Raw genomic sequence first — 18,252 nt, forward strand, 5'->3', positions numbered from 1 at the left:
ACCCACAGTGAATATCATTCTCAATGGGGAAAAACTGAGAGCTTTTCCCCTAAGGTCCGGAACATGGCACGGCTGTCTACTGTCACCACTGCTATTCAACATAGTACTGGAAGTCCCAGCCTCAGCAATCAGACAACAAAAAGAAATAAAAGGCATCTGAATTGGCAAAGGAGAAGTCAAACTCTCACTCTTTGTAGATGATATGGTCCTTTATGTGGAAAACCCAAAGACTCCACCCAAAACTGCTAGAACTCATACAGGAATTCAGTAAAGTGTCAGGATATAAAATCAATGCACAGAAATCAGTTGCATTTCTATACCAACAGCAAGACAGAAGAATGAGAAATTAAAGAGTCAATCCCATTTACAACTATATCCAAAACCATAAAATACCTAGGAATAAACCTAACTAAGGAGGCAAAGAATCTGTATTCAGAAAACTATAAAGTCCTCATGAAAGAAATTGAGGAAGACACAAAGTGAAGGAAAAATGTTCCATGCTCATGGATTGGAAGAACAAATATTGTGAAAATGTCTCTGCTACCTAAAGCAATCTACACATTTAATGCAATCCCTATCAAAATACCATCCATTTTTTTTTTCAAAGAAATAGAACAAATAATTTTAAAATTTATATGGAACCAGAAAGGACCTCAAATTGCCAGAGGAATGTTGAAAAAGAAAACCAAAGTTGGCATCATCACAATTCCAGACTTCAAACTCTATTACAAAGCTGTAATCCTCAAGACAGTATGATACTGGCACAAAAACAAACACATAGATCTATGGAACAGAATAGACACCCCAGAAATGGACCCTCAACTCTATGGTCAACTAATCTTTAACAAAGTAGGAAAAAATATCCAATGGAAAAAAGACAGTCTCTTCAACAAATGCTTTTGGTAAAATTGGACAGCCACATGCAGAAGAATGAAACTGGACCATTTCCTTACACCACACATGATAACAGACTCCAAATGGATGAAAGACCTCAATGTGAGACAGGAATCCATCCAAATCTTTAAGGAGAACAGAGGCAATAACCTCTTGGACCTCAGCTGCTCCAACTTCTTTCTAGAAACATTGCCAAAGGCCAGGGAAGCAGGGCAAAAATCAACAATTGGGACTTCATCAAGATCAAAAGCTTTGCACAGCAAAGGAAACAATCAACAAAACCAAAAGACAACCAAAAGAATGAGAGATATTTGATATACCTACTCTGTGCTTACTGAGTTATCACAACAGCAAATATTTGAGATATTTGCAAATGACGTATCAGATAAAGGGCTAGTATCCAAAAATCTATAAATAACTTATCAAACTTAACACCCAATGAACAAGTAATCTAATCTAAAGAAATGGGCAGAAGACATGAACAGACATTTCTGCAAAGAAGACATCCAACTGGCCAACAGACACATGAAAAAATCCTCAACATCACTTGGCATCAGGGAAATACAAATCAAAACCACTGTGAGATATCACCTCACACCAGTCAGAAAGGCTAAAATTAACAAGTCAGGAAATGACAGATGTTGGCAAGAATGTGAAGAAAGGGGAACCCTCCTACATAGTTAATGGGAATGCAAGCTGGTGCAACCACTCTGGAAAACAGCATGGAGGTTCCTCAAAAAGTTGAAAATAGAGCTGACCTATGACCCACCCATAGCACTGCTAGGTGTTTACCCCCAAAATACAAATGTAGCGATACAAAGGGGCACATGCACGTGAATGTTTATAGCAGCAATGTGCACAATGGCCAAACTAGGGAGTTTCACTGCTAGGAAATCAGCATGAAAAGTGGGTCCACAGACCCACTCCCCAGTGAAACAAGAAAAGTTGTGAAAATTCAAAACCAAAACAACAACAAAAAAATCACATATCATCTTCAGGAATTGTCCTAAGGGAGCACAGGAAACAAGAAACATGTATTTAAGAAAATCTACTGCAACTTGGTAAATGACAGACTTGCTGTTTTTAACATGCTAGTCTAGTTTCTCATTCTAGGAATTATTCTAGTTTACTCCTCTTCCTTCGGTGTCCTCCCACCCCCCAGTATTCTCAGTTCTGTTGGCAATCTCTTGGATCTGTCCATTTGTCTTCATGTACACTTCCACAACCCTTATCCAATTCTTATTTCTTATAAAAAGTAGCACCCAGTCTTCTTTTTCCCATTCTTTTCCTTTTCAACTCCCCACCCTTCAACACCCTGTTTTCCATACTGTAGCCAAAATGATCTTTAAAACACGTGTATCATTTTCCTCTAGTGATCACCAATCAATGGCTTTCCAATGAAGCTATTTATTATCATTCTTTTGCCTCCAAATATACTGACTTCTTTTTGCTCCTCAAATACATGGAGATCTTTCTCACCTCAGTTCATTGAATTTGCTATTTGCTGACTGTGGGTATTATTCTTATTTAGCTTTTCAAAAAAATTAGTTCTACTCATTTTTCAGATCTCAGCTCAAAGGTCATCTCCTCAGAGAGATTTCCCTTTAACTACATTTAGTGTCATCCTCTGCACTTACACTCAGATGTTACTAAGGTACCTAGCTTATTTTCTTCACAGAATTTATTACAAAATTGAAATATCACTTGTTGACAAGCCCATCAGAGGAGATTAAAAGCATAATGAAGTAAATACTATAGTGTAAAGATATATCTATGCATTCTATGGATATCTCTTAAATTACAATTATACTGCTTATGACCCATTCATTATTAAGCATATTATTTGTTTTCTAGAAATGGCCAGTTACAAATCCAGGGCACAGTATATGGCTTTCAGTCTTTGCAGGAAAAAGAGACCTTTGAAAGAAATACCTTGTGCAAATGTTTGATCTGGAAACCTGCCACCAAAGTAGTAGGTTCAGGCTCAAAATACTTGTTTGGAGCTTCCCCACAGTTTTTCATCTCTTCTTTCTTCCTTCTAGTTTTTGGTTCACCAAACCAGTAGGAGTGCTACAAAGAAAGCCAAAATGTAATTACTAGGATGAGCTTTCAGAAATGAAGCATTTCATCTGAACACATCTATAATGAATAAAATGACTGACTTAGTAATCAAAATGGGCCTACAAAGAAAAGTCCAGGACCAGATATCATCACTGGTACCAACCATTTAAACAAGAGTTAACGAAAATTGTTCTCTAAGCCTTTCAAAAATGTAAGAGAAAGGAACAGTTTTTAACTCATTCTATGAGCTCAGTATTACTTGAAAAGCCAACCCCAAAGTCAGACAAAGACATCACAAGGAAAATAAACTACAGACCAATATCCCTTATTAATACAGATTTTAAAATCTTCAAAATATACTTGTAAACTAAATCTAATAGCATATCAAAAGGAATATTCATCATGGCACAGTGGGACTTATCCTAGGAATTCAGAGAGGTTTAACGTACAAAAATCAATCAATGAAATATATCACACTAATAGAACAAATGGAACATGATCATTTCAACTGAAACAAATAAAGCCTCTGACAAAGTGTTTCAGGATTAAAAAAACACTTGGAAAACTAGGAACAGTTTCTTTTTTTTTAAAGATTTTATTTATTTATTTGACAGAGAGAAATCACAAGTAAGCAGAGAGGCAGGCAGAGAGAGAGAGGAGGAGGAAGCAGACTCCCTGCTGAGCAGAGAGCCCGATGCGGGACTCGATCCCAGGACCCTGAGATTATGACCTGAGCCGAAGGCAGCGGCTTAACCCACTGAGCCACCCAGGCGCCCTAGGAACAGTTTCTTGAAATTCATCAGGGAATTTATGAAAAAACCCACAGCTTAGTTTTCAATAGTGAAAGACTTGAGCTTTTCCTCTAAAATCAGGAATAAGACAAGGATACCTGCTTTCATCCTTGCTATTCACAGAAATAAAAGATAACCAAACTGGAAAGAAAGAAGTAAAACTACCTATATTTGAAGATAATGTGATTCTACATACTGATATGCCCAAAGAATCCTCTCCTATATACACTATTAGAGCTAATAAACAAATTCAGCAAAGAGGCAGGATACAAGATCAACATGCATACATCAGTTGTGAACTATGAACAATACGAAAAGAAAATCCTATTCTAACAATTCTATTTATAATAGGATCCAAAAGAGTAAAATACTTAGGAACAAAGTTAGAGAGGTGAACGACTCATATACTGAAACTATAACACCTCAATGAAAGAATTTAAAGACAATATAAATAGAAAGACAAAAAAGAAAAAGAAAGTTCATGGACTGAAAGGCATTATTTTTCTGGTGGTGGGGGGTGATTTCGAGATCATCATTGTGTGCTTTGCACTGATTCCCAGAGTTCCCTGCATCACAGGGCTCCAGGGGCCCACAGTGCTGACATGTTCTTTCCTGGCTGTTTTCCTTTTCTGTCTCATTTCCCCCTCTTTCTGATCCTTACAAATAAATTTCAAACCCTGTGAGAGACAGCACTTTTAATACAGCACTACTACTTAAAGCAATCAACAGATTCACTGTAATTCCTATAAATATTCTAATGGTTACTTTTACAGATATAGAGAAGCTGATCCCAAGTTCTTATGGACTCCAAGACCTCCTAATAGCCAAAAAAATCTTGGAAAAGAAGAGAAAAAGCTGGATGACATTTTCAGATTTTAAAACTTACTATAAAACTATAGTAATCAAACAGTGTGGTATTGACAAAAGAACAGATGTATAGGCCAATGCAATAAACTTAAGTATGCAAGAGTGAAACCATACATTTATGGTCAATCAATTTGCAACAAGGGTGCTAAGACCATTCAATGGGGAAAAAAACAGTCTTTCCAAAGAATGGTATTGGGACAAAAGGATATCCACAGCCAAAAAATGAAGCTGAATCCCTATCTCATACTATATGAAAATCAACTCAAAACTGATCAGTGATCTAAATTTAACGATAAAACCATACAATTCTTTTTTTAAAAGCCATCAAATTCTTAGAAGAAAACACAGGGGTAAATTTTGATGACTTTGGATTAGATATGACACAAAATTCACAAGCAACAAAAATTTTTTAATTGGCTTTGAATCAAAGTTAAAAATTACTGTGCATGGAAGAGTACTACAAAGAGAATGAAAAGATAAACCAGAGAATGGAATAAAATATTTGTAAATCATGTATCTGATAAGGATCTACTGTCCAGAATATATATTTTAAAAAAGTCACAGAGTTTGAATAGACATTTCTGTAAGTAACATATCCAATGGCCAAGAAGCAAGCCCATGAAAATATCTCAACATGATTAATCATTAGAGAAATGCATATCAAAACCATGAGACCACTTTATACCCACAAGGATGGCCATAATAAAGGAAAAAGAATAAAAAAGGGTTTTGAGGCTGTGGAGAAATTGGAACCCCGGTACATTGCTTGTGGGAATGTACAAATGGTGCAGTCACTGCAGAAAACAGTTTAGTGATTACTGAAGACAGGAAACAGAATTATCCTAAGTACTAGCAATTCTACTCCAAGGTATATTCCCAAAAGAACTGAAACAGGTACACAAGCAAATATTTATAGATAAATATTCCTAGCAGCGCTATTCAAACAGCCAAAAGATGACCTACATTTCTAACTATAGGTTGATAAAGGAATTGTCCTATATACTTACAATGGAATGTTATTCGGTAATCAAAAAGAATGAAGTGCTGATACATATTCATGTATAAACTTCAAAAACATTATGTTAAGTGAAAGAAGCTGAATAGTCACATATTATATGATTTTATTTATAAAAGACATCCAGAATAGTAAGTCCATAGAAAAAGAAAGCTGATTAGTGCTTGCTAGGGGCTTTGGGATAGGGAAAAATGGGATGTGACTTCTTAATGGGTATAAGGCTTTATTTTTGGGGGTGATAAATATTTTGAAACTAGATATGTGCAAGTACATTGTAAATGTACTAACCTCCCATGTTTTGTTCCACTTCAAAATAGTTAGTTTTAACATATGAATTTCATTGGAATTAAAAATTTTAAGGTGAAAAAAGAAATGAAGTACTCTAAGAACTTGAAAAAACACTGGCTTACTCTGTGGCTATTGCATACTTCAAGGGATTGAACTTTGCAGCAAAATTGTGTATTATTTATGTCTCTAGGATTTAGAAGTAAAAATTGTTTTGAAATGTTAGTGTTCAGGAAGAAGAGACAAAACGGAATTATTCAACAATGAAGTCACAGCCAATGCATTTTATCACACTCAGAATACTTTCTTTGTACTGTATATTATTCAGGAATAATGTGGAGGGCAAGATGCAGAAACTCTTCCACTCTAAGTAAACTGCTCTACTCCTTGAAAGTAAACAGGTGGTAAGGACAGAGATACGGGAAATAACCAATCCTCTACTTATCAGGATCTAAGAAATCATTGCATGTTATTTAGCTGGGAAAATATTCTGCAGACTTTCAGGTTTCTTTATCCCTCAATCTAATTTACAATGTACCATGTAGCTGAAGAAGAGTTCTATTACTCGCAATTTTTAAATGTATGGGGTTTCAGTGTCTTATCCACAGATATGCATTTGCATATGTGGAAGGCTTTAAGAGATCAAGAAATAGCTAGCATTTTCATATGGCTGGCATGCACAGGCAAATTATTCTGCATCTGACCTTTTGATTTGCCTATAAATATTAAAAGAAATAGGCTCAAAAGGACTATGACTTTTTATAATAACATCAGCATTAGTACTCACCATAAGAAAAAAGTACCATGGTTGGGGCACACCATACTGCCCTGGAAAGACAGTTTCTATATACCAGGTCACAAGGCCATACAAGAAAGCATCAAGTAAAAGCATCAACAAAATATAGCCAAACATGAGATTATCCTCAAGGCCGACTGGTGTCCAAATATTATTCCATCTAATACCAGTTTCTGAAATAAAAAGGAGATACCATGGATGACAGCTCTGTGAAACAGCAAAGAAAAAAGTTGATACTCTAAATCCTGTCACTGTGAATTATCTATATGTTAATACCCTTATTGTTTAAGTCATCTAAGAAAATGATAGAATATGTAATAATACTGGGTTCTTCTGACCTCAATTTAGAATCTACAAAAATAAATAGGAATGACTGAGACAGGGTCAATGAATGAAACAATAATAACAAAAATGGCAAGAAAAAAGCAAGTCTATTAGATCCTATTTTTCTATCCCTTCATACTAAATTCACATTTAAACTACCATCAGAGTACACAAATCTGGAAAAATATTCAACAGGACTAGAGATGGATGCTGACTATATTACAAAGCAGAAGAAAAAGAGATTTTGCTTAAATATAGTTCTGGGGCACCTGGGTAGCTCAGTTGGTTAAGTGTCCAACTCTTGATTTTGGCTCAGGTCATGATGTCAGGGTCGTAAGATCCAGCCCTGCACTGGGCTCCATGCTGGGTGTGGAGCTTGCTTGATTCTCTCTCTCCCTCTCCCTCTGCTCTTCCTCCCCCACTCACACATGGCACATACAACTCTCTCTAAATCAATCAATAAATAAAGTTCTGATAGAAGAGAAAAAGAAAAATCATTAAAAAAGTTATCCTTTGTGGGGCACCTGGGTGGCTCAATGGGTTAAAGCCTCTGCTCGGCTCAGGTCACGATCCCAGGATCCTGGGATTGAGCCCCACATGGGACTCTCTGCTCAGCAGGGAGCCTGCTTCTCTTCCTCTCTCTCTGCCTGCCTTTCTGCCTACTTGTGATCTCTGTCTGTCAAATAAATAAATAAAATTTTAAAAAATATCTTAAAAAAAAAAGTTATCCTTTGTTCTATTTCTTCTATTTTTGGACAAAGTATAACATAACTGAAAAAGCATGGGGGCTTGCAGTGAACTCCTAATTCAAAGACATTTCATGAATATGGTCAGTGAAACTTGTCCTTTCTTCAGCTTCAGCCTCCCTTTCCTATAGATCAATACCATCAGAATATTCACTAGCACTGTGTATTTGAAAAAGCTATAAAAAAGTAACAGCTTAAGAAAAAGTATTTGGTAGAGTTAAAAATTATCAAAATGAGGGCGCCTGGGTGGCTCAGTGAGTTAAGCCACTGCCTTCAGCTCAGGTCATGATCTCAGGGTCCTGGGATCGAGTCCCGCATCGGACTCTCTGCTCGGCAGGGAGCCTGCTTTCTCCTCTCTCTCTCTGCCTGCCTCTCTGCCTACTTGTGATCTCTCTCTGTCAAATAAATAAATAAAATCTTTAAAAAAAATTATCAAAATGAAAGCCATTTTGAGAGACCGTGAACAGCAAATTAGCAACAACAACAAAGGTAGAATGCAATTTTAGGAAGTCTGCTGTACCTTGAGAAATCCTCCCAGCCAGAACACAACAGGAGTTTGTGAAAGAGAAAATATAGAAAAAAATAACTAAATAAAATAAACTAACCCAATAAAAAATAATTCAATTAGAAAACAAAAAAGTGGGTGCCTAGGTGGCTCAGTTGGTTAAGCGCCTGCCTTTGGCTCAGGTCATGATCCTGGAGTCCTGTATCGAGCTCCACATCAGGCTCCCAGCTCTGTGGGGAGTCTGCTTCTCCCTCTGACCCTCTCCCCTCCTATACTCTCACTCTCTTTCTCTCTCTCTCTCAAATAAATAAGTAAAAACCTTTTAAAAAACTAATTAGAAAACCAAAAAGTATACATTCTGTTGTAGACTAAGCCAATGAAAATCCCACATCTAGATAAATACCAGTGAAATTTTAATGTTTCAGGTATAAAGAAAGAAAAATGCAAGTATCCATACAGAAATCATATGTATATTCTTCTGACTGGCTGTTCATTGGGAGTAGGTTTTTGTTCACAGGTGAAAAAATTAAGTCCTTAATCATCTTCATTAATGAATAAATGTAATGAAATTCCCACTAAATCCCGGTAAGAGTTTTCATAGATTTTGATAAAGTGATTCTCAAAGTGACATGAATAAAAAACAAGGTCTGGGGATAAGAACATATTAAGACTTGTTATAAAGCTATGAGAAAACCACTGTAGTACTGACACAAAAGTAGAATAAAAGAGATCAAAAGAATGGAAAAAATCACCAGAAAGATACATGTATATGTGGAAACTTGACATAAAACAAAGATGGAATTTGAAACCAGTAGAGATCAACAAATTATCCAATAAATGATGGTAATAGCTTGATTTTCATATGGAAAATAAAATTAAATTCTTAGCTCAAACTGGCAGAAGTATCTACTCTGCACTTAGTGAGTTATCACAACAGCAATAGCAATCAAAGCTAAGCTATGAATATCTTATAAGATAGTATTTTTATATTGAAAAAATTATTTACATTAGTATGCATAATGTTTGAGCAAATATATGTGTATTGTTATACTAATAGCAAAATCTGGAAACTACTTAAATATACATTGCTAGAGAACTAATCAATTATAGTACGTCACAATGGATGGAATATTAAATGTGTAAAAAGTTAATATTTCTCTATGTGAGAAGAGGCCTAACAGATTATTAAGTTAAATAAAGCAAGCAGCAGAACAGGCTTAAAACTACTTTGAGAGTATAACTGGAGGCTTATTGTGCCGTAATGGGGAACTTATAATTTTTCACAACTCTGGTTTTTCTTTTTTTAGTTCACATAACTGTTTTTACAATAAACAAATCTAGGGATAAATAATTTGTATAGGATTTTCTTACTTCGTTACCCACTGTCCCACCTATGTTGTCTCAATTCCACCTTTCAGGGAATCAAACAGCAAAGGCAAAATTTGCAGGGCAAACACATACGTCTTACTTCCAACTTGAGCAGACGACTAATCCCTAGTGCCAATGCAACATTTGAGCTGAGACAGGCAGCCACCTTCTTGGTAAGGGTCATCTGTCCGTAGAATTGATTAATGGTATTAAATGGAAAGAAACTGGCAAAATATAGGAGACTTCCAGCAGAAGCAGCCAAATGGACTGAAAATAAGGAAATTATAAGGTCACTCTAAAGCAATATGCAAAACAATGACTTTTTCTACTACATTATAGAGAAAAGAATGTAAGCTCTATGAGGGAAGAGTATTTGTCTTTATTTTTCATCCTTGTATCACCATCAGGCTCACAGTACATGCTCCCTAAATATGTGTTAAATAAATGAATTAATAGTTTGTGTACAGGATATTTATAGTCATTTAAATAAAGATTTATTCATGAGCACTGGGCTTGAGAAATTATAAATGCACACAATCAGTAAATAACAGCTAGAGTTTCCAGAGTCTTAACTACTGGGTAGAATAAAAAGCTCTGTATGAAGTTTTAAACATATAAAACATGAAGTTTTAAACATAAACAAAAAAAAGAAAAAAAAGAAAGAAAAAAATAAACATATGCTTCCAATCTCAATCACAATGCTCCAAATAAAGAATAGCTGAATAGGGGTGCCTGGGTGGCTCAGTGTGTTAAAGCCTCTGCATTCTTTTTTTTTTTTTAATTTTTTAATGTTTTTTAATTTTTTATTTTTTTAATTAAATCTATTTATTTTCAGTATAACAGTATTCATTATTTTTTCACCACACCCAGTGCTCCATGCAATCCGTGCCCTCTATAATACCCACTACCTCCCACCACCCCACCACTTCAAACCCCTCAGATTGTTTTTCAGAGTCCATAGTCTCTCATGATTCGCCTCCCCTTCCAATTTACCCCAACTCCCTTCTCCTAACTCCCCATGTCCTCCATGCTATTTGTTATGCTCCACAAATAAGTGAAACCATATGATAATTGACTCTCTCTGCTTGACTTATTTCACTCAGCATAATCTCTTCCAGTCCCATCCATGTTGCTACAAAAGTTGGGTATTCATCTTTTCTGATGGAGGCATAATACTCCATAGTGTATATGGACCACATCTTCCTTATCCATTCGTCCGTTGAAGGGCATCTTGGTTCTTTCCATAGTTTGGCGACCGTAGCCATTGCTGCTATAAACATTGGAGTACAGATGGCCCTTCTTTTCACTCCATCTGTATCTTTGGGGTAAATACCCAGGCCTCTGCATTCTGCTCAGGTCATGATCCCAGAGTCCTGGGATTGAGCCCTGCATCGGGCTCTCTGCTCAGGAGGGGGCCTGCTTCCTCCTCTCTCTCTGCCTGCCTCTCTGCCTACTTGTGATCTCTGTCTGTCAAATAAATAAACAAAATCTTAAAAAAAAAAAAAAAAAGAATAGCTGAATAAATTGCTAACTACTGAGAGTTGGATATGGTTAGGTCCATAAGCATTGGATCCTATGGGCTCAAAAAAGAATTCTTGTTAAGATTATCATTGGGATGACATAAAGTCAACATTAAAGAAGAAAGTGATAACACCCAAATCATGGTCAACTAATCTTCAACAAAGCAGGAAAGAATATCCAATGGAAAAAAGACACTCTCTTCAACAAATGGTGTTGGGCAAACTGGACAGCCACATGCAGAAGAATGAAACTGGACCACTTTCTCAAATCATATACAAAAATAAATTCAGAATGGATCAAAGACCTCAAAGTGAGACAGGAAACCATTGAAATCCTAGAGGAGAACACAGGCAGCAACCTCTTTGACTTAGGCCATATCAACTGTTTGCTAGGCACATCGTTGGAGACAAGGGAAACAAAAGCAAAAATAAACTCTTAGAACTTCTGCATGTTGAAGAAACAAAACTAAAAGGCAACCTATGGAATGGGAAAAGATATTTGCAAACAACTTATCTGATAAAGAGTATCTAAAATCTATAAAGAACTTATTAAATTCAACACCTGAAAAACAAATAATCCAGTTTAGAAATGGGCAGAAGACACAAATAGACATTTTTCCAAAGAAGACACCCAGATGGCTTACAGATACATGAAAAGATGCTCAGCATCACTCAGGAACAGGGAAATACAAACCAAAACCATGATGAGAAACCACCTCAGACCTATCAGAATGGCTAAAGTTAACAGCACAAGAAACAACAGATGTTGGCAAGGATATGGAGAAAGAGGAACACTCTTACACTGTTGGTGGGAATGAAAACTAGTGCAGCCATTCCAGACAACAGTATGGAGGTTCTTCAAAAAGTTAAAAATAGAACTATCCTACAACCCAGCAATTGTACTACTCGGTATTTACCCAAAGGATATAAAAATTATAGATTCAGAGGGGTACATGAACCCCAATGTTCATAGCAGCATTATCAATGATAGCCAAACTATGGAAAGAGTCCAAAGGTCTACTTACTGATAAAGAAGATGTAGTACAACACACACACACACACACACACACACACACACACACACACACACACACCCCACAGTGGAATATTACTCAGCCATCAAAAAGAATGAAATCCTGCCCTATGCCATGATGTAGATGGAACTACTAAATGAAATGTCAGAGGAAGACAAATACCTTATGACTTCACTCATATGTGGAATTAAGAAACAAAACAGATGAACACAGGAGAAAGGGGAAAGAAAAAGAGAGAGGAAAACCATAAGAGACTCTTAATTATAGAGAACACACTGAGGGTTGATGGAGGGAGGTGGGTTGTGGATGGGCTAAATGGATAATGTGTATTAAGGGGGGCACATGTTGTGATGAGCAAGGACTGCTATATGTAAGTGATGAACTGCCAAATTCTACTTCTGCAACCAGTATTACACTATATGTTAACTAACTAGATTTAAATAAAAACTTGAAACAAAAAAATAAAGTTAAAAAGGCAAACACAAAAAAACACTCAAATTACAATGATATCAACTGTCTCCTTCTTCCTTTAAATCACTTTATTGAGGTATAACTGACATATAAAGAGCTGTACATACTTAAGGTAAACAATTTGATGAGTCTGGAGGTAGGTATATACCTGTGAATACTTGTGAATACATTATAATCTATACTATAAACATATCTATCACCTCCCAAAGTTTCCTTCTGCCCTGTTTACTTATTATCTTTTTGGTAACAATGAATACTTAACATAAAATGTACCTCTTAGCAAGTTTTTTAAGTGTATAGTACAGTATTACTGTAATACTACAATATTACTATTACTTATAGGCACTATGTCTTTTAGTAGATCTCTAAGATACTTCTTCGTCTTGCATAATGAAACTCTGTACCCTTTCACTAATACCTCCCTGCTTCCCTTTCCCCCAACTCCCAGGAAATAACCATTCTATACTGTGTATAAAGTATGACTACTTTAGATGTTTTTTTTTAATTTAATATTAATTTAATTCAGTATAAATCAATTGTATGTTTATTTTTTTATTTTAATTCCAGTATAGTTAACATACAGTGTTTTATTCATTTCAGATGATAGTGATCCAAAGGGGCATGTGCACCCGAATGTTTATAGCAGCAATGTCCACAATAGCCAAACTATGGAAAGAACCTAGATGTCCATCAACAGATGAATGGATCAAGAAGATGTGGTATATATACACAATGGAATACTATGCAGCCATCAAAAGAAATGAAATCTTGCCATTTGCGACAACATGGATGGAACTAGAGCGTATCATGCTTAGCGAAATAAGTCAAGCAGATGTATAATATAGTGATTCAATGGCTATATATATATTACTCAGTGCTTATCAAGATAAGTGTACTTTTTTTAAATTTATTTTTTATTTCTTTTCAGCATAACAGTATTCATTGTTTTTGCACCACACCCAGTGCTCCATGCAATCCATGCCCTCTCTAATACCCACCACCTGGTTCCCCCGACCTCCCACCCCCCACCACTTAAAACCCCTCAGATTGTTTTTCAGAGTCCATAGTCTCTCATGGTTCACCTCCCCTTCCAATATCCCCCAATTCCCTTCTCCTCTCTAACTCCCAAGATGCCCTTCAAAGGATGAATGGATAAGGAAGATGTGGTCCATATACACTATGGAGTATTATGCCTCTATCAGAAAGGATGAATACCCAACTTTTGTAGCAACATGGATGTTTTATTTTTAAATTTGAAGGGATGGATGAAACAGGTGAAGGGAATTAAGGGCACACTTATTGTAATTTGCACTGAGTAATGTACATAATTATTGAATCACTGTATTGTATACCTGAAACTAATATAACACTATACATTAATTACAGTGGAATTTAGTAAACAAATACCCCCAAAATCTATTATAGAATGAGTCTTAGACTTACCTTTATTGAAGAACGTGCTAACCATAAAGGCAAAGAATATTGAAGCAATGGCGTAACACATAAGAAAGACAAAGATGAAACTACCGTCACTGAAGCGAAAGATTGGCTCACTGAAAATCTACAAAAAAACAATTATGACATAGGTAAGGTACATGATAAATTACTGTCACATAAACATAAGAAAAGAGGGAGGATAGTGCTAATGTGGTAGATTACTGCTAAGTGACTGAAACTCAATTAGATGAAATTTAACTAAGCAACTTATTTCTTACAGAAGGGTTTATGTTTTTCTCAGAGATATAGCAGCCTCTAAGTTTCCACAGCAGAAATAAAATCTGTATTTCATTCTCCTGGCACCTGAGACCAACCGGTTCACCATAAAATTACCTTTTGCCTGCCAAAGGGTAATTGAGGCAGGCTATAATCAGCAAAAACTAAGATGTCTAACACATGTAGCTAGTGAGCACGTGAAAGGTAGCTAGTGTGACTGAGGAACTAAATTTTTTTTTTTAAGATTTTATTTATTTATTTGACAGAGAGAAATCACAAGTAGACGGAGAGGCAGGCAGAGAGAGAGAGAGGGAAGCAGGTTCCCTGCTGAGCAGAGAGCCCAATGCGGGACTCGATCCCAGGACCCTGAGATCATGGCCTGAGCCGAAGGCAGCAGCTCAACCCACTGAGCCACCCAGGCGCCCCAGGAACTAAATTTTTTAAAAAGATTTTTATTTATTTATTTGACAGACAGATCACAAGCAGGAAGAGAGGCAGGCAGAGAGAGAGAGAGGAGGAAGCAGGCTCCCCACTGAGCAGAGAGCCCGATGCGGGGCCTGATCCCAGGACCCTGAGATCATGACCTGAGCTGAAGGCAGAGTCTTTAACCCACTGAGCCACCCAGGTGCCCCATGAGGAACTAAATTTTTATTTTCATTTAATTTTAGTTATCTTGATTTAAATTGAAAAAATGAAGGCAGTGTCTAATACAGATCAAGTATTTCTTTTTTTTTTAAAGAAGACTTTTATTTTTTTTAAGGATTTTATTTATTTATTTGATGGAGAGAGCACAAGTAGCAGAGTGGCAGGTAAAGAGAGAGGGAAAAGTAGGCTTTCCGTGGAGCAGGGAGCCCAAGGTAGGGCTCAATCCCCAGGGATAGTGACCTGAGCCAATGGCAGACATTCAACAGACTGAGCCACCCAGGCATCCCCGGATCAAGTATTTCTGATGAAAATATAGCATATGAATTCAGATGTGTTGTAAATATAAAACACACCCTGAAGTAGGAAGACAGTACAAAAAAATGTAGGGGTGCCTGGGTGGCTCAGTTGGTTAAGAATCTGCCTTCAGGGGCGCCTGGGTGGCTCAGTGGGTTAAGCCGCTGCCTCGGCTCAGGTCAAGATCTCAGGGTCTTGGGATCAAGTCCCATATCGGGCTCTCTGCTCAGCAGGGAGCCTGCTTCCTCCTCTCTCTCTGCCTGTCTCTCTGTCTGCGCCATTCTCATGCTCTCTCTCAAATAAATAAATCTCTCGCTCTTTCAAATAAATAATATAAATAAATAAATACAATATAAAAAAGAATAAAAAAATCTCTTCATTTTTAAATTGGTTGCATATTCAAATATTTTGTATGTATTAGGTTAAATTTAAAATATCATTAACATAATTTCACCTGTTTTTTATGGTTTTAAAAATTTCTACTGGTTACTAAAAAACCAGTATTACATATGTGACTCATGGTATTTTTACTGGGTAGCATGAAATTACACACTTGCCTTGGCAGAGAATAAAATACATATCATAGAGATAATAATAATATAAAAAAAGAAGAATGTGAAGAAATAGGCAGCCCAGATGATCCAGTTTTTAAGTCCAATTATAAGCTGGTACTCCTGTAGGAAAGTCAACACAAATCAAATATTAAATGCATCAGCAAATTCATACCACTTACATATATTTTTCTATTTAAATCTCCATAAAAAACTATGTGAATGGTTAATATCATCTCCATGTTATGAATAAGAAAAGTCAAGTCTCAGAAAGTATGCCATTCAAAATTATGCAGTCAATTAGGGCAGTGCTGGCATTAAAATAGACTTCTCCTGAGTTCAGAGATCTTTCTTCATTACCACACCTTGTAACGGAACAAAAGGTAAAAATATCTAAAATTAAAACTTTGAAATATTAAGCTCTCTTTTCTATTATACTCTACTTCCTGGAGTATAAGAAAAGTGTGTCTTTTTTTTTTTTTAATCCAGTTGACTATACTTATGTTTGTTCCTTTTAGGCAACATGTCTTTATCCCCTTCTAGTTGTTTTCAAGATTTTCTTTTTGGTCTTTAATTTTCAACAGTTCGAATATTGTGTGTGTGTGTGTGTGTGTGTGTTATTTTTCCTCTGTGTGTGTGTGTGTGTGTATTTTTCCTGTGTGTGTGTGTGTGTTATTTTTCCTGTGTGTGTGTATGTGTGGTTTTATTTTTTCTGTGTGTGTGTGTGTGTTATTTTTCCTGTGTGTGTTATTTTTCCTGTGTGTGTGTGTGTTATTTTTCCTCTGTGTGTGTGTCTGTTATTTTTCCTGTGTGTGTGTGTGTGTGTGGTGTTATTTTTCCTGTGTGTGTGTGTGTTATTTTTCCTGTGTGTGTGTGTGTGTGTTATTTTTCCTGTGTGTGTGTGTGTGTGTGTGTGTTATTTTTCCTGCTGTGTGTTCTCTGAGCTTCTTAGACCTGTGATTTGATGTCTATCATTAAATTTGGAAAATTCTCTGCTGTTATTTCTTTGGCTCTATTCTCTTGTCTCCTTTTCGGGGATTTAACTTGTATATATGTTATACTATTTATATTGTCCTATACTTTTTAAATGCTTTATTCTGGGTTTTTACTTTTTACATTTACGTTTTACATTTTACAATTTTGTCTTTGCATTTCAGTTTGTGTAATTTCAACTGTCATATTCAATTCTATGATTCTTTCCTCAAGTCTAGTGATGAGCCCATCAAAAGTGTTCTTCATTTTTGTTAGCATGTTTTTTATGTCTAGAAATTCTATTTGACTCCTAATAGTTTTTATCTGTCTGATAACATTACCTATCTGATCTTGCGTGTTACCTACTGTGTAGAAAGAGTTAACAAAGGAGGCCCAAGACTACTATTCTTAGAAAGGCATGTACTGGGCACTGGGTGTTATATGCAACTGATGAATCAATAAACTCTTATCTCTGAAACTAATAATACACTATATGTTAATTGAATTTAAATAAAAAATAAATTAATTTGGGGATAAAAAAAAAAAAAGAAAGACATATTTACAAGTTGGCCCTTGGCTGGTATATGGGAACTTGGTTGGTAAACTGCTCCCTACACTGATACAAAACTTTCCTTAAATGGTAAGTGTAGGTGACTGTGCCAAAACTGTTGGTACAAACACTATGGTTTATGCTGAATACCTGCTTTCTAGGAGTGTGGAATTTTGGTAAATGCTAGGCAAAGGGTGTCTACATGACCAGTCCCCATCAAAACCTTGGGTGCTAAATCTCTAATGGACTCCCCTGGACACAAACATCACAAACATACTGCTGGATTTTCTTCACAAATGTACTGCTGGGTTTTCATTGCTGGGGCAAGAGTGTGCTCTGTGTGACCTCTTGTGGGGTTAACTGAAGAAGCCTGCAGGTGAATTCCTACAGGCTGTGTCTGTGCCTGTGTCATATCCTCTTCTGAGCCAGCTATGTTTATTTACTTCCTATACCACTATAATAATGCCTCGCTGTGAGCAATAACTATATGCCAAGTCCCACTAGTCCTTCTAGAGAATTTCAGAAACAAGGGGCTATCTTGAGGATCCTGGACACATCTACCTTTCCCTTAGAGCCTTTAAATAATTAATTATAGTAATTTAAAATTCCTTGTCTGGTATTTCCAACATTTGTGTTTTATCTGTGTCTGGTTCTGGTAACTGATTTGCCTCTTTGGACCAAGTTTTTTTCTTAATTTTTGGTGTGCCTAATAATTTTTTTGTTGATACCCAGACATTAGGGTAACAGATATGAAGGTAAAGGCCTAAGATGTGGGGTTTTATGTTAATTTAGCCAGGACCTGTTCATTGATACTCTAATTATTAAAGGCTTTAAATCCCTCCAGTGACCT

General features: G+C 36.2%; 1 protein-coding gene across 1 annotated transcript in view; it reads right to left on the bottom strand.

Moving 5' to 3' along the window:
- LOC132027305 (phospholipid-transporting ATPase ABCA3-like) overlaps positions 1-18,252 on the bottom strand; it is a 174,484-nt gene that overhangs the window by 135,149 nt on the left and 21,083 nt on the right. Inside the window, exons 6-10 of the mRNA XM_059416057.1 lie at positions 15,893-16,003; positions 14,121-14,238; positions 9,746-9,919; positions 6,701-6,882; positions 2,827-2,964 (exon numbers count right to left, since the gene is read on the bottom strand). Coding sequence (XP_059272040.1) covers positions 2,827-2,964; positions 6,701-6,882; positions 9,746-9,919; positions 14,121-14,238; positions 15,893-16,003 — 723 coding nt within the window. The remainder of the gene's footprint in view (positions 1-2,826; positions 2,965-6,700; positions 6,883-9,745; positions 9,920-14,120; positions 14,239-15,892; positions 16,004-18,252) is intronic.

Source organism: Mustela nigripes, chromosome 11, assembly GCF_022355385.1.
Source record: "Mustela nigripes isolate SB6536 chromosome 11, MUSNIG.SB6536, whole genome shotgun sequence".
In the NCBI taxonomy this organism is placed as follows: domain Eukaryota; kingdom Metazoa; phylum Chordata; class Mammalia; order Carnivora; family Mustelidae; genus Mustela; species Mustela nigripes.